A 22,185-nucleotide genomic window follows, 5' to 3' on the forward strand; every position below is an offset into this window, starting at 1 on the left:
TACTATACATCACATTCTTTTGATCGTGAAAAAAAAAGCACCGCAGATAAAGCCGGGACAATTAACTTGTTTTATTATTTTATTACAAATGTACAGCTTATGAGTTTTCCATTACGATTGACCTTTTTTTTAGTCACTGTTTGTCTTCACTACATTATACAGTTTTAATGTCTTCTGTTAAAAGGTAACTCTCCCCTCACCCATCTCCCAAAGGGTAGAGCTGTGGAGAAACACGGGGACAGTGACAGGCCACAGTGCACTGCCAGTAGTGTGTGTGTGTGTGTGTTTGTTTGTAAGTGTGTGACATCTGTATTTCTGAAAGGCTTGGTCCAACAGTGAGATGTTGAGGGTGCAATGGGTTTTTTTTTTGTTTTTGTTTTTTTAAGTGTGTTGGACAAAAATTGACACAAGCATCCAACATTCACATAACAGAGGCAAACTGTAGTGTCCACAACTCTGAGGAAGCACCTGTAAGCCGTGAGCACCTTCGGAGCTTCTTCCCCTTTGTTTTGAGATGACTGTAAGTGCTGAGCAAAAAAGGGCGCTTCAGACCGTTTTTTAACTGCCCCTATCTCACAACGCCCCCCGCCTCCTGCACCTTCTGTACCTGAACAAAAAGCCTCGAAAGAGTCCATCCAGCTGGTGTTTGAAAATAGTGCAACTGAGACCACACCTGATCAAACTGTTGCCCTCACGCTCTCCAACATCTGTTTCTACAATAGGACTACAACGTACGTGTGTGTGTGTGTGGTTGGAACCACAGAACCTCTTCTTCAAGACTTGCAGTATTTATAAGTACATCAGGTTTCGAGACCTAAGATAAATGAGGATTTCGGCCTGAAGCTCCACTTAAGCCGACATAAATATCTTGCAAACATAACCTCGCAACTTATAGCTTAATATAAAATATAGTGTGAAAATATATGTTCATATATATTTTTATATATATATATCATATGGCTCTAGTCTAAAAGTTGGGCAATTTGGGTCAATGGGATGAAATCTTTCACTGCCCCCTAGTGTTTTCTGATGTTCCAGCAGTAAATTGATTTACTGCAACTTGGCCAGTTTAAACCAGAGATGATGATACTGTGCAAAAGCATTTCTCAGGAAAAACATATTACGATCAATCTGGACACTACTGGTTTTGGCAGGAACAGGAGAATGAAAAAAAAAATTCCAATGACACTTTAGAGAAGCAAAACACTGAGGAACAGCCAGAATCAGAAGGCCCCGCAATGATCGAATCAAATAGGCGAAGATGTCCTTTGGTCATCAGATCTCCTTGAATTAATAATGTTTAATTAATTGTTAGGTTGTTTTTTTTTGTCCTTGTTGTTGACAAAAGGCAGCAAAACAATATTAACAAACTGAAAATGAGATGTACTGTGTCGTAGGCTGAGGTTGTCGATTTTGGAGAAAAACTCAAATGAATATCCTGAGTCATGAGCAGGATCACAAATCAGTGAGATGCAGAAATTATTTTGAGGAATAGTGAATACTGAATCCAGTTTTGACAGAATCTGAGTGTTTTCAGGACAGAGCAGAAGGATTTAAACCAATAAAAAAAAGTGCGCTTTTTTTTTGAAAAGCAAAAAGATACGAAAATTTGTTCCCAACGATGACTGTATGACATTCGCAGAGTTTAGAGTTAGCTCAACATGACAACTTTTGTGGCCCCCCGCATCAGCAGGCCACGACAAAGGGTGGGTGAAGGGAGGGGGACAAAGACCGTGGCATTAATTGTGCACGCCACAGTGTAAACAAACATGGCAAAAAAGGTAAATCAAGCACACTTGAGGTGAATTAATCAATTTAACAAAACAAAACAATTTTTCATTCTCAAATGAACTATACAGTGAGTTTCATGTAGTGTATGTACACTGGCGCCTTCCACAGAGCTACATAAAAACTGCAACATACAAGTATCTCCTCATCCATATCCCTGTGTTTGTAGTAACATGCATGTAAATAGTGGCTGCTCCACGACAGCTCTGTCAGTCACACACTGCTCTACAGCAACGCCAGAACAAATTAGCTCAGTGTTAGCGTCCTGCTTGGCACAAAGAACGACCGTGAGATTAATTCTGAGATGATTTCACCGATTGTGTTATATGAGGCAAACACTTAAGCATAAATCAAGCACGAAAAGTCAGAAGAGGATACAGGAAAGGAATATAAGCATTTTGATCCAGTTCCAATGATTAAACCCACCATGAATATTCAGTTTGACGGGATGTCAAAAACTAACTTCCCTTGAATGCTCCACTCCCCCCACTTTGGCAACTGTTCAATCCTTGGCCACAGGACATTAAAATATGACCAAAAAAAAAAAAAATCACTGACTATTTCTTAGAAATGGAGCGCTTGAGAAAAGATGTCTTTTTCCTGTGTGTGCACGTTTGTCTGAGGTCCAGCACATGCTCTCCCAACCCACTGTCTCCCTATTGCAGTAAATTAGATCATAGTAATTGAGTCAAAGAAATAAACATACATAAAGAGTTAAATCAGGAGTCAGTAAAAAATATCAATACAAAGAAAACGAACATGGACATGATAAACAACGTAATAAATCACAATAATTCCAGTGTAAGTGTTTTGTTCTTTTTCTTTTAAGTCAGTAAGGTTTCTTCTCAGAGGGCCAGACCAAACCACTCTGCATGAAAAATAAAAGTTAAACAAATGAAAGCCAAGAGAGAGGAAAGAAAATTCAAATACTAACAGATCATGCTGTGTACCACCAACACCTTAGGGGTCGGGGGGTTGCGGAAGGTGAGGGGTGAGGGTGGAGGGGTTGAGATTGAGGGAAGGTGAGAGGTCAGAGAACGGCTGGAGCATCCTCCCAAAATATTACCCAAAGCATCCTGGGTGAGGTGTTTGGGGTGAAGGGAGACGGACTGCAGGTGATCCTTCCCTGGCAGCTGGAATTCATCCCGCATAGTACAGGATGGGACGGGACTGGACACGGTGGAGGTCAGAGAGGGAGAGGAGAGGGGCAAGGAGTCCTGACTCCTCACATGGCAAACGGGCAGACATGTCCTGTGTTCCTGGTGCACCGGGGGAGGGAGAGGCAGGGACGACCAGCGAGGGGTGAGAAATAAATAAAGCAGTAACATCTCTGGATCCAGTTTCTCTGTACATGGCCACCGTCGGATTTTCACATATGCTCATCACAGATAAACGGCTCAGGACTCACATCTGATTCTGACTCTTCACTTTGCTGCCGGTGGCCTCGGTGGAACTCTTCTACTCCTGTTCTTCCCTATTTTCACTCCCACACTTGTGGATTTTCTCTTCCTTCGGTCCTTGTGTTCTCCTGCGAACACTTAGTGCTTCCATCTGGATCCTCTTTCTTCCGTTCCACTTTCCATTTTTATTTCCCATCCCGGTCTTCATCCTGCCTGTGATTTTCTTGGCCACTTCCTGTCCTTTGATCTCTCATCATTGTGGTAATCGTACTATCCTTCTTTATTTCTTTCCCAGAAACCCCTCCGTTCCCTCTTGGCCCTTCCATGCATTGATCTGTTTTTTTCGCCCTCTTCCCTCTCTTTCCATGCATTTGCAGAATCACTGTTTCTTCTCACGTGTGGTGATTGTGACCAGTTGCTTTGCTGCCTTGGCAATGTCGTAGGCGCACTGGATGACCTGCTGGGTGAGGAGCTGGTAGTCCACCGTGGGGGCCCCGGGCTCTGAAGGTGCGGCCTTACGACACTCCACCTGCAACCGTGAGGCACTGGAAGCCAACAGGCGGAGGGAGGAGTGGACGGCGTCTAGTGCTGGACGCTAAGGAGACATTAATGGAATTAATGTGTAACATTCGTTGTGTTTGCAATATTATATATATAACTTTATTGTTATCAAACTGCCTGTTTGTCTACTGCCTCCCCCCCGCCCCCCTAGGGCTGGCATGTGTACTAACTCTGTTTACAGCTCTTCCTCTTACTTTATGTATTATATTTGGCTGACTGAATTCTATTCACAATAAAGATAATTTCTACAAAAAGATGCTGTGTTATCACAGGCTGAGTCAGGGAAGCATATTAACTCAAAGGTATTTTTTATAAAGTGTAATTTTATGCTGCAGAGCTACAGGGCTTAGTACTCAGAGCCAGGAACCAGATTACTACACAGACGCTGACTCCCACTGAAAACATGTCTGCCGGAGGGAAACATGAGAGAAACTTGAAAATTAAAGTTGGTAAATCTTTTCAGGAGTGGCTACAGAGCTTCCTTTTAGTGGGAGTTTGGCTTGGTGGGGTGAAGTGTGAGGAGGGAGGCAGACCCACAGTACTTAGTGTCTTAAAAGACATATTTTAAAATGAGGAAATTATTAAGATAAATTAAAAAAAAAAAAGAAGGTGAGTGCAGTGTCTTCAATAACATTGTGTTATAATTGAAAAAATAAATAAAACATAAGTTCAAACTTACTTTAGGAAAAAGTGAAGCCATCTCAGTGACAGCAGAATGGATCTTCTCAGAACATGGAACAAAGCTGTGCAGGAAATAATGTCACTGTTAAACTAGAAAACGCTGGAGACTGGTGGACCTGCTGGTTTTTGCCAGTTCTATGTATTCTTTTTCAATGATTTTGACTAAAATATCTTTCATTTGTGAGTGTGTCACAGGAGAAAAAGATGCACAATCACATCATTTAATTAATCTTTGGGTCACTGTAATCCTACAGTAATCTTGCAGACTGAAATATTGTTTTGTTTTGTTTTTTAATATTCTATCACATTTATCTGTCAGAAAAGAAAATCATATTCTCAACAGCTGTCCCAACACAGTACATGCAGCTGCCAAAATCTCCTTCACGCCTATTGTCTGCCACCTACCTGTCGTGTTTGAACTCCTGAGCGGCTCTGAGCAGCTCCTGGATGTTCTTGGTCACCTGCTCAGTCTTCAGTATGACATCCTCTGTGCAGGGCAGAGTGGGGTCTGGCTCACAAGTGTCCCCACCGCCACCCTCCTCTGAATCGACGCGTCCCTCCTCCTCACTGCTGCGGCCCATACTGTGAAAAAAAACAAATAAACGAGTCATCACCTGGAGGAAGAAGCTGATGAACTTGTATGAACTAAGTATGTTGCTGTGAGTCTGACCTTAGTGAGTGGTCATATGTTTGTGTGTTGTCATAATCGCTGTCCGTTCCACTGCCATGTTTGTCTGGTTTAGAGACCTGTGGATGGACACATGTTTGTTACCACTGGGATTTCACTTTTCTCCAACATGTTAGGATGTTATGTTTGTTTGAAAAAACATAACATTTAAAATTGAAAAAGAAACAAAGTGATTGATCTAAAAAAAAAAAAAAAAAAAACCCTCACCATATATCGGCCAACCTCTATAGATGCAGACGGGCCTCCATACGGTGCTGGAGCTCCCGTACTACCCTTCCTTACCTGGGAAGAGAGAAGCAGACCAGAATGGAGAGAGAAAGACGGATGGTGGGGCAGAGATGACATGAGAAAGATATAAAAAGAAGAAAATTAAAGAATTGCAGGAAAAATGGACGATGAAACAGGAAAGAGGAAAAAGAGAGAAGACATGTGTTTATAATCTGTCAAAACGCAAAATGGAGGAGCCAGTGAGAGCAGCGCCAGATCAACTCAGCAGCTCGACCATTGTCCTCTCGAGACTAAAATGTCTTCGCAGGACACGCGGCAAGACTAACCACAGTGATGAGCGGCAGCACATCACATGGGACATCAAAGAAAGACAACACATACTACAGACTAATGTTGATCTCCAGTATTAGGATGCATAATAAGCAGAAGTGGTGCAAAGGGTGGAGGATCCTACACTTAAAAGACGGAATGACAAACGATGCAATGACAGACAAGATGCTTACATCCAGAGGATGCACGGCTGTACTGCAGTGAGCAAAGGACAGACAGGTGAAGAGACAGACAGACAGACAGAAAACAGACAAACAGGTAAATTTTTGTGTACAGACAGTGAACTGAATATCTGGCTTGTCATCCATCAAGGATTTAAGTTTGTTTAACATAATAATAAGGACAGGTTATACCTTTGTGCTTCTGTGTCAGTGTTACTCTGTAAATACACCTTTGTCATCAGACATGTCCGTGGTGTGACTGCTGAACTGACTCTGCATCACCAGTGACGTGCACGATTGTTATGGTAAAATATACGAACAATCCTGCTGGTAAATATATTTTTCATGTGCACGAAAAATCTGTCAACTTTGACCAGTTGTAGCTATTAATTGGATGGGTCGGTTTAATTCATCTGTATTGTTATGGTCAAAATATAAATACTTTGAAAATTTTTGAAACATTTTAGTCCTTTTTGTTTGAATTAAATCACCTTAAGAACGTTCAAAATATTGACATAAATTAATGTTAAATTATATATTTTTAATAACAACTCCCCTGTTCCTAACTGAAACTGAATTTGGTCAGTGGTTCCCAAACTGTGGCATGTGTACCAATGTTGGTACCTTGGCTCCCTCTAGTGGAATATGTGGAAATTAATATATATAAATATATATATAGACATATACAAACTTGTCTTTGGCTGATAAAATGTCTGATAGTCTTCTGTATGGGGAATTTTTTTTTTAATGCGCTTACCTGAATAGGGTAGATCTGGGGCTATATTTTAATATTCTGAAAGCCAAATATGTTGCTTGTTGTATTAAAACATGTATTTTGAAATACAAACATTTTAGAAGTATTGGTAAAGGGTACACAAGAAACGTAACTACAGAAGCATAAACTGACCAATAAAAGTGGGAAAAAAACAAAACATATTTACTAGTTATGACTCCAGGAGTTACCTCAGGGGTGAAAGGTTATTAAAAAGACCAAGAAAAGAGGTTGCAGAGCAGGCTATAGAGAGAAGCATTAACCAAACGGCCAGAAGAGTGTTTATTTTACATCTTTCTCCTCCAGGACACACTTGTGCTCCCCCCCCCCCCTTTTTAATAATGAATGTGTCATTGTAAAAACAATGCCACAGTTGTCTCTTTTAAGGAGGATCGTGCACAACTGGACCTGTTCGAGAGAAGGACCGGGAACTGAGATGCAGGAAGAGAAGAGGAGGAAAAGGTAAAGGGAAATAGAGACCAATCATTCAGGCCGAAAAAAGAACCAATCAAGGCCACCACTGGAGGTAGAAAAGGGGCTGGGGTGTTCTAACTTACGCTGGGTGTGTTGAGGGGCTGCAGGCGGGCTGCCAGGGAATCCAGGGCTGGGGGACCAAGGGCCGTGGGGCCGGGGGCCGCCCCTGGCTCATACATTGAGAAGGCCTGGCGGTCTCGCCGGTTGGGATGAGAGTGGGGAGAGGTAGAGGAGGACACAGTGAGCCCTGGGGTGTCAACACCTGGACCAAATCCTCCAAGACTCCCTCCACCTATTCCTCCACGAATCATACCCCCTTGCCAGTGGCTTCCTCCCCCTCCACCTCCTCCTCCTCCACCAGGTCCCCCTGCCCCATGGCCGGCTGCTCCCCCAGCCTGCTGGCCCCCCCGCAGGGCACTGTTCTCTGTCTGCATCCGTGTGATCTACAGGAGAGGAGGAAGGGAGCAGGGGGATGAGAGGGATGAGAGGATGGAAGAAGGGAGGGACATGGGGGGAGTGGAAGGAAGGCAGGGGGCGGAGTCAGATGAAAGGTTACAAACCATCACATGTACAGTAAAAGGCTCACACAGGGCATTATATATGCTCTGAGATTAATACGGGAGGGGGGGGGGAAATGTGAGGTAAAGGTGCTTCAGTCAGTTACATGGTAAGGATTAGGTCATGGAGGAGGGTCTGGTTTACTGGGTCAGTGAGTTACTGTGCAATGGGCTGGTAGGTGCTTTCCTGTACACATGCACTTTTGCTGAACTTTTACATCAAATTCTCATTCAGGGAAAGACAAGAGCACATGAGTGAATCATGGGTCACATGAGGCAACACTCGCAGACACTAATGAATACATTAAGCTAATGATAGCGACTCACAGGAATCCATATGCAGCAAAAAAGGCTTCACTACCAGAACTAAACTAGAGGCGACAGGAGCATGAGAACAGGCATCTGTAATACTTGGAACGACTGCTTGCTTTGGTTTCAAAATATCACTGAAAAGATGTCACGAAATTCATCTTCTGCAGACATCACTGTTAGAAAATTGACACCCTGTCAGTTTGCAAAGATGTTAAAATATTAACTCGTCTCCATCACCCTGCCCTCATTCTGTCTGCATCACTTGTTCAACCCCGCTCTGCCGAGTCTGTCTTTGTCAAGGAGTCTTCTGTCTTCAACACAGCAGACATCTTCTCCCACATGATTCTATTGTCACACTTTTATTATATAAATTTAATGTCAAAGATTCATATATTATCCAGACATCTTCCTTGGAGAAAAAACAATATTTCTTAACATGTTTCAAAAAATGACTCTCCAAATTTTACTTCTCCTTCTCTACACTCCATACCTCCTTCTGGAGCCGCCGGAGCTCCTCGCTCAAGTTGTTGTTGACTTTCATCAGCTGCTGCACCTTGGCTTCTGAGGAGGCCAAGGCCTTCTTCACCTCCAGGTACTCCTGCAGAGTGATGGGGCCATCTGACAAGTCTGAGGAGTCCATACTCTGGAAAGATTGGGCACAAAGACAGAAAAGTGGAGAAACATATGATATAAGCAGCAAAATCTATGTGGTAATTTTATAAACGCAAACCTACTCTTTTAGGAATTTCGTGGTCATTCATGTTTGTTTATTTGTACGGGTTAAAAGAGAGTTTTCTACTGAGGGAGCAAGTGAGGACTGGCCTGCAGTCAGCGGTGTCGGACTACAGTTGGTACACAAACGAGGACAGTGGAGCCTTAGTTCAACTCTCAACGCACCACCCACCCACCCACCCACACTTCCTGTCGCACCACAGCGTGCTCAAACACAAGTCTTAAACCACTCCCTGAAGCACTGCTCACAGAGATGACATACATATTTATGCTCGGGTCTCCATTGTCACGGTCACATAAAGTGACATCTGCTGTCGTCGGACATAACGCAGCACATGTGTGTTGAGTGCGATGATGGCAGCGAAGCCTCCGAGTTGTGGCAAGCCAAACATTTTTGTCAACTGAGCTAAACATATAGTAGATGGTCAATGGGTTAGTTGTTGTTTATGCCTCCAACTCAACACCCTTTTTTCTCTCCTTCTCCATCTCCTCTCCCTTCTCTATACACGCACACACACTCTCTCTCTCCCTGGCTGAACAATGGCTCTCTGACAACGACCCAGAATAGCTGATGATGTCACTCTGGAGTTATGTGGCAGTCCCGACGGTGGCCACTCCCCGCAAAGCATGCTGGGACAAGCAGTTTATGAGAGGAAAGCATGGAAACAAAAAAAAAACAAAAAAAAGCTTAATAACTACTACACTGACGATAGACTGTTAAAGTGAACGGGCACTGCTGGTGCATCAGCAAAAGTAGAAGTCAGCTGTACCTTAGCTCGGTTGCTACGCTGCGTGTTGTTGTTGTTCTGAGTGGTCAGCTCACTGTCGGTGTCCTCATCTGATGCTACGCTGTCATAGTCGTGCTGGTCATCGTCGAAGCCCAGGTCCAGTGGATCTGGTAAGAGGAAAGAACTTGATACACTTTGATAAAACACAGTGATAAGATAAACAACAAGAGTTGAAAGGGTCATTATGTCACTAACTCTTAGTTAACTCATTACTTAACCTTTTACTTTCATACTATACTTTCTAGTAGCTTACCAGTCGGGCTGCTGAGACCTTTTCCCTGCTGTCTCCTTTTGGCGTCACTCAGGATGTCGATGATGAGTGTGGCAAACTCCCGAGCGTTGAAACGGGCCAATTTCTGACGGCCCTGAGAGAACAATGACTCCAGAGTCAGCACTGAGGACTGTTATGCAATCACACACACATTCAGTGGCAACAACCATTAGACGATCAGTAGATTTTCTGGAAATTCCATCTTAAAGTGTGCAGTGTGCAGAAACGTTCATAGCCACAGTGAGGGCTGCGCTGACTCTCAGATTACTGTGGTCAGCTACTACCATTGGACTGTGGAAATACACAGTCATAATGAGCAGTTGTAAAACACACACATGCACATGAGTATGCACAAACACACACAAATAAAAAATACAAAAAGACCAATATATAATACAATATAATATTAATATAAGCATGTTTGACAACAACCATTCCTACAATGACCCCACAAACCTTTTATTTTTACATTAACAAAACAAAGGAACAAAAAATTGGTTCATTTTTAACAATGTCTCCTTGTGTAAATAGAGAGTTGATTCAATATACTCCAAAATTCATGATTAAAAAAGAGCTAAAAGTTGGGTTAACTTTGTGTGTTTTAAAGGAGTGTTTACACACAGAGATGAGAGTGGAACTAAAGGAGGACATATGGGATTTTTCTTCCACACATGGTCAGCGAGGAGACGCAGAAGCACAGATGGATTACATATTTCCTCCTCTCTCTCTCACAGCTGAGGAACATCCCCTGTCAATTTCACACTTAGCTGCTAAACCCAAGTAAACAGATACAGAGGCTGACTAACTGTCAGAACTGATTCTCTTTGACACAAGGTTCTCCCTGATGAAAAACTCTGCATTGTCCTCAATACACAAATTCAAATTTCCCTATGTTTGCGTGTCAAAATTAGCATGTGCGTGTGTTTACCTGGTTGCGTGTGGCAGAGTACTCAGGATTGACTGGCAGGAAGGGCACTGCGCTGCGCTCTGTGACCAAAGTGCTGTGGTTCTGGGTTGTGAGCCACACTGGAGACAAACATGAAGCAAAAAATAAAACTGAGTGTGTGTGTACTGTCTCTGTGTGTGTATATAGGCAGCAAGGTCGCCGTGGCTGTAACACAGGCACTCAGACACCCATTCTATCCACCCACGCTTACATGGAGACATAAACAAAGTGCAGTTAAAAAAAAATTACAGATCCTAAATCCCTAAAACACAATGTTCAGCTTCATGCCCTCTTACTGCTGGTGGCTGAGTGTGTTTCTTACCTGCAGTGCACAAATTGACTTGTGCTGTAGGAAGAGTGAAGAAGAAAAAGAGAGAGCAAAAAAAGAGAGGGGGAAGAAGGAGGAGGAGGAGAGAGACTCAAGAATTTCTAAGCCACTTCCTCACTTTGACTCTCCTCCCTCACTCACTACATTTAGCCTTTTTTTCCCAGCGGACCATTTATTCACTCCTCTCTACTTTTGACACACAGTTCACACTTTTTTGTCTTTAATATTTTAATAATTTCAATATTGTCTATAGCCAACAGATTTATGTGCTGTAGTGAGGACAGAATCTAACAAAATAAGCAGTGAGAAGGTGACGCCTACCTGCATCATTTTCTCTACGGTCCACTTCATCGTAGACATCCATGGCTAGCTCCTCGAAGAGTCGATTATTGAGCTGTTAGGACAGTAAAATACAAATTCAAGCTGAGCGAAGTTCGAATGCTTGTTTTCTTTTCACAATGACAATGGACTAAAAACATATATGTATTTAATTCAATTATGAAATGTCCTAAAATCTAGTAAATGTTTAAATCTTTTGCACAGTACTGTATACATTTACTTTCTAATGAGACAGATATCGTTTTAATTGTTTTGCTTTAGAACTATAATGATGACATCACACCCGTCACTTGAAATGCATTCATGCACAAAAAGTCCAAATTTTATTCTCACACTTCACACTCACCGCTTGGAGTTTCTTTTTGGCAGCTTTGGCCAACTCTGACAGGTCCAGACTAAAAAAAAACACAGATGACGAGGGTCAGACAGATGTAAGAACAGTGCTGTGGAATAACAATGGTGGAGAGGGAGGTAGGGAGGGAGATGTGTCAACAGTTAAAAAAGAAAAGAAAAATACAAGATATGAGGACTGGGAAATGGTTTTAGCTGGAAAGGGAGCAGGGAGAGACACTAAAATTTACAGCAGGAGGGATGTTAAAAAGAAAAAAAAACTAGGATGGTACTATCACTAGAACTGTCACACTTTTGGCATCACACTGGCACTGAAGTGTGAAGCAAGTCCTCACTGTGGTTTACATAAGGAACAGGTTTTTGTGCTGTCTGTCTCTAAATGGCCAGATTCATGTGACCACCTGTTGATTTGGCAGTCTGTTGACAGCACCACAAAAAAGTATTCACATTGGTTTTGTTCGTTGTACCAAAACTTACAGACAAACTGTGAAGGCCTCAGTACATGTTCAATTGCTGTAGAATTAAGTCGAGCTGAATTTGTCAAATTTTAATCATCCAGCATATGTTTAGTGAAAAGAAAATTGAGTGTTTAATCCAAACTGTTTGGTGCTCGCCAAAATAAAGCACTCTGTAGAACTGTTCCTTATTAACACAATGATATTTTCCCTCAAAAACAAATCTAGAAGGTGTAGAAGCAGAGGACAGGATTTCAGGAATCAAAATGGACAAGGAAAGTAAAGATACCTCTGTGTCGGGCACTTAGGACGAGCTCTGGCTCCACCAAGCACAGCGAAAGGGAGAGAACAAAGGAGTGAGAAAAAAGGAGAAAATAAAACAGAGAGACAGAGGAGTGGAGAAGCCACACCACAACAGCTTTTAATTGTTATCATCCTGAGAAACCATTCACCAGAACAGGACAGATGCAAGTGAAGTCGGACAGCAACCGGGAAGTGACACAACCTTTTTTTTAAGCAGTAGGAATTGTCAACAACCGCTGACATTTTGTCTACTGGTGTGAACAGAGAGAACGTTTAGTCGTGCCCTGTTCTAACTGTGGATAGATTGAGTGAGAGAGTGAGTGAGTGAGTGAGAGTGACTGGCAGAGAAAGAAGAGCGAATGTACGGTTGGGTTATATAGTCCCTCAGAGTACAACCAATAAAATGTTAAAATCCGAGGATTGTATTTATATCCCTATTGTGATGTCTGTTCTAAAAAAAACTGGGAGAAATAGCTGTGCAGCCCTGGGTGTAAAGCCAGCCATTGCCTGCACACAGTATAGAGACTGAGCCAAATAAGACTAAGGTTGATTTATCACGGACTGACTGTGCACTTCTGCACCTCAGGATTAATAAACCAAGCACAGACCACCTGTCTATAGCATCAGCACCACCAGCTTACTGGCATTTTACAACTGCTGGACACCAGTGTTCTCATTGCTCTCCTTCATTTGTGGGTGGGGTTACATGTGATATACTGCCACCCTCTGGTCAGAAGACCAAACAGCATTAGTACCACTGAATCCATGCCAGACAGACTCTGTCAAGTCAGATAACTGCAACGTTTCTTCATGCAAAGACATCAGCAGCTTGTTGTCAACCGACCATATCTTTATTATAACTAGCATTTTGCAAAATGATAAAATAATATGATGGTCTTTACCTGTCAGCCATTTGCGGAATGATGTAATGACCATTTTTGTGATCTGTGGAGATAAGAAAGAGAAAAGGAGATGAGAGAATATTTCTATTTATTCTTTATGGACATGTGAGTAATATGTTAGTGGCGCAGTGCTTTACCTGGACGTCTACCACATAAGTAGAAGGCCAGCCTGTCCGTCAGCTCATACTGACACTCCACTAGCCGCTCTGCTAACTCTATATGACCCGCCTGCCTAGATCACACAGAAAAAACAGGTTATTCTTTGTGTTTTTACTTTTACATTGAATATCAAATTGTATTCTCTGACTTGTACCTCGCATAATCCATGGGCGTACGTCCGTTAATGTCAGGTGCCCCTGGGTCTGCACCGTACACCACTAGAAGCTCTGCTTGCAAGATCTGTCCTGCCTTTGCGGCTACGTGAAGTGGGGTGGTGCCTTTTTCCTGCAGGGCCAAGGACACACACGGCGTTAAGACAAGAGGCAGGGCGTAGAGAAAATAATTAAACAGCATGACTAATTTAGTTTTAAATGAGTCAGAGAGCAGACTCTTCCTGACCGGGTGGAAGAAGTTGGCCTGTGCGCCGAGGGACAGGAGCCGAAGACACGTCTCTAAACTCCCCGTCCGCACACTGGAGTGAAGTTGCTAATGGGAGAACCAATGAGGAGAGGGATGTAGAAGAGAGGGAGAGATGTGGGTGGAAAGATTAAACATCACAAAGAGACAGAAACAGACTGAATCCCATTAGCTGTGTGGAGCTCTGCAGCATCGGGGATCATTACATCCTGCTGTGTCGTTCAGATCACTTCCTGCCAAAGGGGGGTTATCACCTAGTGTGTGTGTGAGTGTGTGCGAGTAGAGGATGTGCACGTGTGTGTTTATGTTAAAGGTCTCCCTCTGACATCTATAATAGAAACATCCTTTGTGCTTACATGTGCTGTTCTGCATTATGGCCTGTGTGTCTTTATAGTTCAATTAGCCGAATCCCATAATGTTCTGCCCCACAGCTGTGGGAATGAAGAGCCCTCACCTTGCTGAGGTCTTTGGTGGTGACGCCATCATCATCGCGGCAGGGCAGCTTGTGCACAAAGGCCAGCATCTGGTATTTGGCTCTGATGAACTCTGATTTAGTTGGACTATACAAGAGGAGAGGAGATGAGAGATGAATTTCCCCATTGTGGTACAGATAAAGGACATCTTATTTTCTTATAGACAGAGAATAAAAATGTAATTTGTCTTGATTTATTTATTATTTATTTAGGATCAATGTACATTTATGTTGAGGACAAAGCTTTAATAGTAAAAATGTAATTAACAATGTAAAAATAACAAAAGAACAAAAAAGAATGCGACATCTTTTTGTTCCAATGGTTTGTGTCAAAGTGTTGCTTAGCTAGTGTTTTTCCAGTAGTGAGTGAACTTACTGGACTTTGTCCTGGGGGTTGGGTTTTCTACGACCACTCTGAACCTGAGCAGGGTCCAAGAGACTGTGTTCCCAAATTGAGTTGGCTCCATTACTGGCCAAGGTCTGAACCATCTGGGAAAAAAAACAATATTGAGGACATGTATGCTAATATTAGTTATGACCAAATATTTATATCTAATAGGGCTTAGACTGGAAAAGCAAATTTATGAAGCTATCCAAAAACATGGGACACAACACATGGTTCTCCTATCAAAGGAATTTCTGAGATTCTGAGTTACTATTTTTTTTTCCCCATTTGCTCTTCTCCTGACCCCTACCTGCAGCAGTGCAGGCGGCCACCCGCTGTGTCTCAGGTGTTTGACTATGGAGATGTGGCGTCCCAGGCTCCGGTGAACTGAACAGCATTCGTCACAGATCAGGACCCCACGGTTGATGCTGGTCCAGCCGGGGTCTGACATGAAAATGAAAACAGATGGTTATACCATCTTAAATGACAAGGTGAAACTAACAATAAAACCTGCAATTCTATAAGATATTTATATAAAGAAATGGACAAAGACAATCACATTTGATTAGTGGCATTATAAAGCAGTATGTTCACAGATGTTAACTGAAACCAGGCTCTGACGGAACAGTCCTGATCTAAACGCTATATTCAATCTTACACACCATCACACATTCTACATTATTGTCCAGTTCCTACTTATTAGAATTATAGTGATGAAACTCACTCATAAAAAATTCTTCTGACACAAAGAGCCATAAAACCCCAAAGGTCTCCAGCAAATTATGCTAATGTTACAAATTAAGTGAAGAGAATAGAATCTCTTTACCTGAGAAAGCATACATACATTTTTTTTTTCTAAAAGAAAGGGGGAGAATAAGATGAGAGAACTAGATTGACATTTGTGAACTAGCCATTAGGTTCAACACACACATATGCCTCAGGAGCCTGATGTGATAAACAGCACACTGTGAACACAGTCTGCAACCATTAGAACTAGTTTTGCATTACCTTACCCATGGATGCATGAGGAAAAACAAACAAAAAAATACGTCTACAGTAGTGGCACCATTAGTCGCTCTCAGGCTTGGAAAAACACTCTCAGCTTAGGGCCTGACCTAAAATAGAGCATCACCAGTAGCACAACTTATTTGCTGGAAATTATTTGGACTGCAGGAAAAAATGCACCGCCAAATACAAAATGGCTTTAATACGAACACAGCTTTCATAAGCTCAACAATTTAATTCCTTAATCTCTGTTATAAATATAAAAATACCCACAGGCTATGCTAACTGCTGTGCTGAATGGATCAATATGGGGTCAAACTATTAAGGTATATTGAATCCAAAGAGACTATTGGCAGTAGAGCAGAGGCCAAATCTGCAGCATGTCAACATTAGGCCTGAATTTGGCCTAACACAGCAATGGCATTTGTTTTTACAACTGTCGCTTTAGCCTGCATAAAACACATGTACTTAATATAAATGTCAGTATTGAAAATTGGGGAACTAATAATGAAGCCGGTGCTTTGACTGGAGAGATGTTAAATTTTACTGATAACTAGTTCTGATTGATTGTTAATTATTCAAACATTCACAAGTACCATATAATTCCACTTTTGGGAAAAATGCTACCTGTACATTCTTAGCTGAAAAACTCTTATCTGTGATCTGCGAGTTTACATTTTATTTACATTACAGTTCTTGCTAAATAAATTATTTAGGGCAGTCACACATAGAATTTAGATCTGATTTATCCAAGGGTAGCCGTGAATGAATGGTAATTATAATCATGGAATTGGAAAAGTGGTGGCAGAGAAAGTCACAATCCATTTGGCGACGGTGTCAGTCAGATTGACAAGCGAAGACTTACTTACAGCCATGCGCTCACAGGCTGAGTGTCTGACCTTAAGCTGATGCCTCAACAACACACGCTAGGTGTCTTTATAGCATATTAGGCTTGAGGTGGTTGGTGAAACCAACACTTTTTTTTACACATCGTGTATAAATAATAACTTGTGTATCAACTGTGTATTGAAGCATGGTTGCGTGGATGGATGGAGGAATTATTGGATATACAATAATGGTCATTGCCCATGCATAAAATGAGCTGCATTTTTTAAAATCAGAATAATTACTATTATAACTAATTTATTATTGCAATTAAGCATTCATTTTGACAGACCTAAAATTTTACAGTGATCATTAGTATATACATTAGTATATATTATGTTACCCATCATTGTGTAATGAAGCAGCATGAGTTGTACTTGAATTTCTTAAGGTTTCTCTTACTGTACTGTACAGTGACTCAACCAAACACTGATCATAAAAACCACTGACGCAGCAAATTAACTTCATATAGAGATGCGTTGCCACTACAAACTGATCTAATGACTGCACTAGATCCTGACATCCCTATACAATTCAACCCATTTTCCATAAAAAAAAAACAAACATTAAAAAACAAAAAAGCCAACAGGTTTACTCTTGCTATGACACACCATACTGAACAAAAGCCTCCTGGAAACAGCAGTTGTGTTGTGTAGCCATGCCACAAAATGACACAAAGCAGGGTAGCAGGGAGGTGGCCTGTCACTAGTGGCTGGGTCAGCATTTTGCAGAACGCACTGCGTGTGTGCACACGTTGTGGTGGGGAGGGGCTGAACGGAGACAGCTTATGTTTGTAAATGTATTTATGCTCAACAGATGCTTGAAGATTTGTTCTGTAATATATATTTCAATGGCAATTAATCAGTGTTTGAACTGTGGTTGATTGGTGCCAGTGAGCTAATTAAAAAGGAAACGAACCGGCATGACTACAGACTATAAGATGAGTACATGATTGTAAAAGCAGGAATCACCAGGAAAGGCAAGAATGATTTTAAGCCCTTTGAGCTTGAGAAGTTTTGCAGACATAAACATTGCTGTCAGATGGAGCACTTGGAGAGAACAGCTGTTTTAATGCATACACACATTAATAAAAACTCATGCACATAAACACACTCATACACACAGAGGCAGGGAGTATCTATAGTATAAACAAACGCTTTCAACGTAAGCACATCAGGGCATGTGAGGCTACACGTGAAGAAGATGAAATACCAAGGTTGTTTTGGAAACACAGTCCTCCATTACACTTCACATACAATGTTTTCACAAACAAAGAAATGTCTATAATACAGTATATTTAAAGAAGTAAACAGAATTGTAGGTTGTGAATACAAAAAACTATAATAATTTAATTTTTTGAGATGTAACCACCTAAAATGACACACAGCTTGGGAAAGGATGTTGTTATCTTAAACATTTAATAATGTAGATAATAGGGTACTGTTTAAAAACTGTGTTCTACTGCTTTTCCAAGACCCCACTTACTCTAAAGCCCTCATCATTGCTTAATTATCTGCGACCTTAAACACCATTTGAAACATTGGTCTGCTTTATTATGTTTGCTTGGGACAAGCATTTCTCATACCATAGAACTAGTAGAGTAGGTGTTGCGTGTTTTGTATTGTTACTGCGTTCAGTTTTGTTATGGTGTGTACCCAGTACCATGAAAATATCTTCAACTTTGATTTGAACCAATTCTATTATCATGTTTAATTTAAATTAGATATTTGTGGAATCTTTCTTGCTGAACAGTTCACACTATTTTTTCCTTTATCAATGTGTAAACCTTTCGGACGAAACAAGACTGAATAGCGCAATAAAAATGCGATCTGCATATATTACAAGGATCATACAATCGACTTGTTGTAACGATAAGATAAGATTTAAGATTAAGATAAGATTTGCACAGCTTTTAGAAACTAAAGTTCAATATCTGCACATTTATTTGCAAACGAGACTCAAGGTTTGACTCTTGGAAGATAAATATCAATTTTGAAACTGGAAAAAAAAGAAAGCTTTTTTTTAGAAATTGTAAAGCCCAAATCAGCCAGTGATGTAGGCTAACGTTAGCCGAATCCACTCAACAACTTGTCATTTAGCAAAAGTTAGCTGAGGCAGCTAACGCTACAGCTAAGCTAACGGCGTTGTCCAGCTACACATAAATTAAAAACGCCGCAGTCGTGTATCAACAGTTATAAAATCCACGAACGGCGCAATGTATGTGGTGCTTTAAGTCAGCCATGCCTGTTTACTTACAGTACAACGTTTTAAGTTTGAATCACCAGCTCGTTAGCCGGGCTGTGCTAATGTGTTAAGTCTGTGACGGTCACGAAAATCAAAACAAACGTCTGTTAAAGTGATGACATAAACCCAACACTTACGTCTTACACTGCAGTGAACAAAGTGCTCGCCACTAAACCAGGTATCAGTCATCAAATGCATTTTCAACAGAGAAACTGACCTACTGAACATTTAGCAGCTTTTAGCCAAAGATGTTTCTCGTTATGATAACGCCTATTTTCGGTCAATTCGGGGCCTACGCGACGCTCTGGAGCCCCGGTAGTTTCCCTACTCTGCGGCCCCGCTGACAGTGACAGTAGCCCGGGCCCTGCTGTCCCTTCACTCCGCCCTCTTGGCGTATTGTTCCAGCAGATTGGTCTATTCTGATTTATTTTACCTGGCGCACTGCAGTCGGCGCAGACTTCTGTCCTTTGTAGCTTTCTTGACATCATGGAAAGTGCCTTAAGTCGAGCTGTGGATGTCGGCGATGATATGGCTGCTCGCCCTTATCCCCGCACCGAGCTACCGACCGACGTCTGCCGTCAACCGATGCGGCCCCTGAATCCCCGGAAGCCGGGTGGTGTGATCGCTTTTCCCGGCCAGCTGACAGTTGGATTTCCCGTTTGTTCCTGCGGTATCTTCGCCCACGTTCACCGCCGAACTCCAAGTCCGGTGCCAAGTTTTGTGCACATAGTTAATCAGACGCTGCGAGTGAACAGTCACATCGCAATATTTACAAAATCACCGCATTACCCGCAGCTGACCGAGAGACGGCAGCTTTCTACCTGTCAGTTTCCGCACGCGCGCGCACACATACACATACACATGAACACACACCCTAGATCCCCTCGGACTACCTATGGAGGAGAAAGGGGGCGAAGGTCCAAACCACTGAGACACAGATTACACGAAAATAAAAATCCATATTGCATGAGATTTTTTTTGCTCTTAAATGTTTCAAAACCAAATGTTTCTGTAAAGCGTCATTTCACAACAATCACACACTTCTAGGTCCTAAACGGTGCACCTTGCAATTTACCATTTTTATAGGCTTTAGATTTAAGCTGCATTCAAATTTGATAATAGGCCAGACATTTTCAACAGAAAATAGATCTGAACAGCACACACACACACTTAAAATCTAAGCCACTGTTTTATGAGTGTACAAAATGAGGGTCAATCAAGTCTCAGCACCAGTTCTACCTTCGTATGTGAAGGTAGAACTGGTGCTGAGAGCTCCTCCATGCAACGACAACTGTGGCAACATATTCCCTACAGTATCTGGCCCCAGAGAGCAGAGTCCTGGGTTCGATTCCCAGAGGAACTACATGCTTGGCATCAGATCTGCTGTTAACACAATTTCCCAATGTGAGGTCATAGTCCCCAAAAATACATTGTATATACAGTATAAGGTATTATTCAGTTTAAATAAATATAAATATTCTATCAAAAGGGAGTGGACATTCCTTTCTAGAATATACTTGTATTATAATAAACCGTAAATTATGTTTTATTTCAATGCTTTTTTCAGTGCATTTCAGTTATTATTATTATTATTATTATTATTATTATTATTATTATTATTATTATTATTATTATTATTATTATTATTATCATACTAATCCTATAGGATAAATGTACGAACCCATAACATGTGTCTGATTTCTGCGGAGCTCTCTGGTGAGGCAGCATAGCACAGGATTGGCTGAGAGTGCGCGCATTTCATTGCAGCTTGTCAGCGCATCTTTCTCACACAGCAGCGGATGGGAGGAGAGGAGGTGGGGGAGAAGGAGGAGGAGAGGAGAGAGTAGGCAAAAAGAGGGAGAGAGAGAGAGGCAGAAAGAGAGAGCGAGAGAGAGGTGGGAGGCAGGAGCGGTGTGTTTAGTCCGAAAGGTGCAGCCCAATCTTATCAGACTATCAAACGGAGGTGTTGTGTCTTTTGTCCAGAATATACGGGGAATTTCTCTCTCCTAAGCTGAGCCATTCTACAGGAGTCCACCCTCTGTTCTTGACGCGTAAAAGAAGACGCTGCCTCTTTTACGCCTTGAGTCATCACCGCCGGTAAGAAGGATGATAGTAGCGTGAATAATTCCAAAAAAGTACCACTACGGTCCACAGCGAAGGGAGGAGAGGAGACACAGTATGATTTGAGGATGATTTCTGCCAAGAAAACTCCGGAGAAGAGTCGTTATCCTATCCACTATCTGGTGTGGCACAACAAACACCGACAGCTGGAGAAAGAACTGGCAGCCAACGAGCAGGTGAGACCGGGAGGAGCGACCAAGCATCTTCTCATAGTTGGAGGCCTGCCACTTAATTGTGGGCGATTTTATTTTATTTTATTTTATTTTTTTGGGTGTGTGCTTTTATGCATGTTATGTGTCCATACGTGTAAAGGGTGCGTTAAAGGTTCCAGTGCCAGTCATGGACCACCTCACACTGAAGACAGCAGTTAATTGTGCTCCATAGGGCGGAGGTAGTCACTGAGAATGTGAGAGTATTGTTGAGACTTGATGAAGTGAAACATCTGAGCTCTTTTAGTGCACTTCACGGAGGCTTAAAATATCCAACCCACCCCCTGATTTTAGTATGCATGGGAAGTTTTATCAGGAGTTTATTCCTGGGTGTATTCCTTGTGCAACTGCAGAGTCTGACTGCGTTGCAGTGCGTGCATGTGCAGTGGACAGTGTGTTTGCCTGTGTTTGTCAGTCAAGGATGGTTCGTGTGTGTGTGCCACTGACGCTACATACAGTATCCTCACAACTGTACAGGCTCTCCAGGCAAACTGCACCTGAACCTGCCGTGAGTGGGTGAGTCAGGGCAGATACTGAGCATGTGTGCAAACACCAGGTGGTAAATACAGTTATACAGGATTTGCATGAGTTCTCTTTAGAATATCCAAATATATACACCAGAAAGACCATGTTAGTGTTTAAGGTGTGTTTAAGATCCACACTGGTGAGATAAGTACTGTAATTTCAGTCATTTTCTTTTTACTTCATGTGTACTCAAGCACTTTGCTGTTACATAAGAGACGCTCTGCTGGTTTGCAACTAACTAAACTGATTTTAGACGACATGCATCACTGGGTAGTCTCAAGACATACAAGCACCTGCCCACGCACACGTTTGTGCACACCAGCTCACATGTTTGCTTTTCTACGGTTATGAAATCATCTGCCACCGTCCTCATCAGCAAATGCCCCCAGACATTTA

The 22,185-nt window shown here is 42.0% G+C and overlaps 2 protein-coding genes across 5 annotated transcripts in view; one reads left to right on the forward strand and one right to left on the reverse strand.

The window, feature by feature from the left end:
* Positions 1 to 56: 56 nt before the first annotated feature.
* Positions 57 to 19,803, reverse strand: git1 (G protein-coupled receptor kinase interacting ArfGAP 1). 4 transcript variants are annotated; one of them, XM_008308634.3, is made up of 21 exons: positions 19,368 to 19,803; positions 15,111 to 15,244; positions 14,792 to 14,904; positions 14,398 to 14,503; positions 13,926 to 14,012; positions 13,681 to 13,811; positions 13,505 to 13,599; positions 13,368 to 13,410; positions 12,452 to 12,478; positions 11,703 to 11,751; positions 11,339 to 11,411; positions 10,672 to 10,769; positions 9,726 to 9,837; positions 9,455 to 9,579; positions 8,443 to 8,595; positions 7,167 to 7,526; positions 5,326 to 5,400; positions 5,101 to 5,177; positions 4,836 to 5,012; positions 4,429 to 4,492; positions 57 to 3,783 (listed from the first exon to the last, which is right to left on the reverse strand). In XM_008308634.3, the coding sequence occupies exons 1-21, from the start codon at positions 19,420 to 19,422 to the stop codon at positions 3,568 to 3,570; spliced, it is 2,370 nt and encodes a 789-aa protein (XP_008306856.1). In that variant the 5' UTR covers positions 19,423 to 19,803; the 3' UTR covers positions 57 to 3,567. The 4 variants fall into 4 exon arrangements, with proteins under 4 accessions (XP_008306856.1, XP_008306855.2, XP_008306858.1 ...); XM_008308633.3 differs by lacking the exon at positions 19,368 to 19,803 and adding an exon at positions 19,072 to 19,349; XM_008308636.3 differs by lacking the exon at positions 12,452 to 12,478 and having other exon boundaries at positions 19,368 to 19,802.
* Positions 19,804 to 20,741: 938 nt separating this feature from the next.
* Positions 20,742 to 22,185, forward strand: part of ankrd13b (ankyrin repeat domain 13B) — a 33,864-nt gene continuing 32,420 nt past the window's right edge. The window contains exon 1 of the mRNA XM_025055214.1: positions 20,742 to 21,231. Coding sequence (XP_024910982.1) covers positions 21,124 to 21,231 — 108 coding nt within the window. The 5' untranslated portion in view covers positions 20,742 to 21,123. The remainder of the gene's footprint in view (positions 21,232 to 22,185) is intronic.

Source organism: Cynoglossus semilaevis, chromosome 4, assembly GCF_000523025.1.
Source record: "Cynoglossus semilaevis isolate Cse_v1.0 chromosome 4, Cse_v1.0, whole genome shotgun sequence".
Lineage (NCBI taxonomy): Eukaryota > Metazoa > Chordata > Actinopteri > Pleuronectiformes > Cynoglossidae > Cynoglossus > Cynoglossus semilaevis.

Bases quoted from the DNA above. Each gene is read 5' to 3' on its own strand.
- git1 (XM_008308633.3), bottom strand. From the start codon at position 19,162: ATGTTCAGTAGGTCAGTTTCTCTGTTGAAAATGCATTTGATGACTGAT. The intron at 14,905-15,110 runs GTAGGGGTCAGG...TTTTTTTCCCAG, and splicing joins GGCCGCCTGCACTGCTGCAG to ATGGTTCAGACCTTGGCCAG. The intron at 5,401-7,166 runs GTAAGTTAGAAC...CTCTCTTCCCAG, and splicing joins AGCCCCTCAACACACCCAGC to GTAAGGAAGGGTAGTACGGG.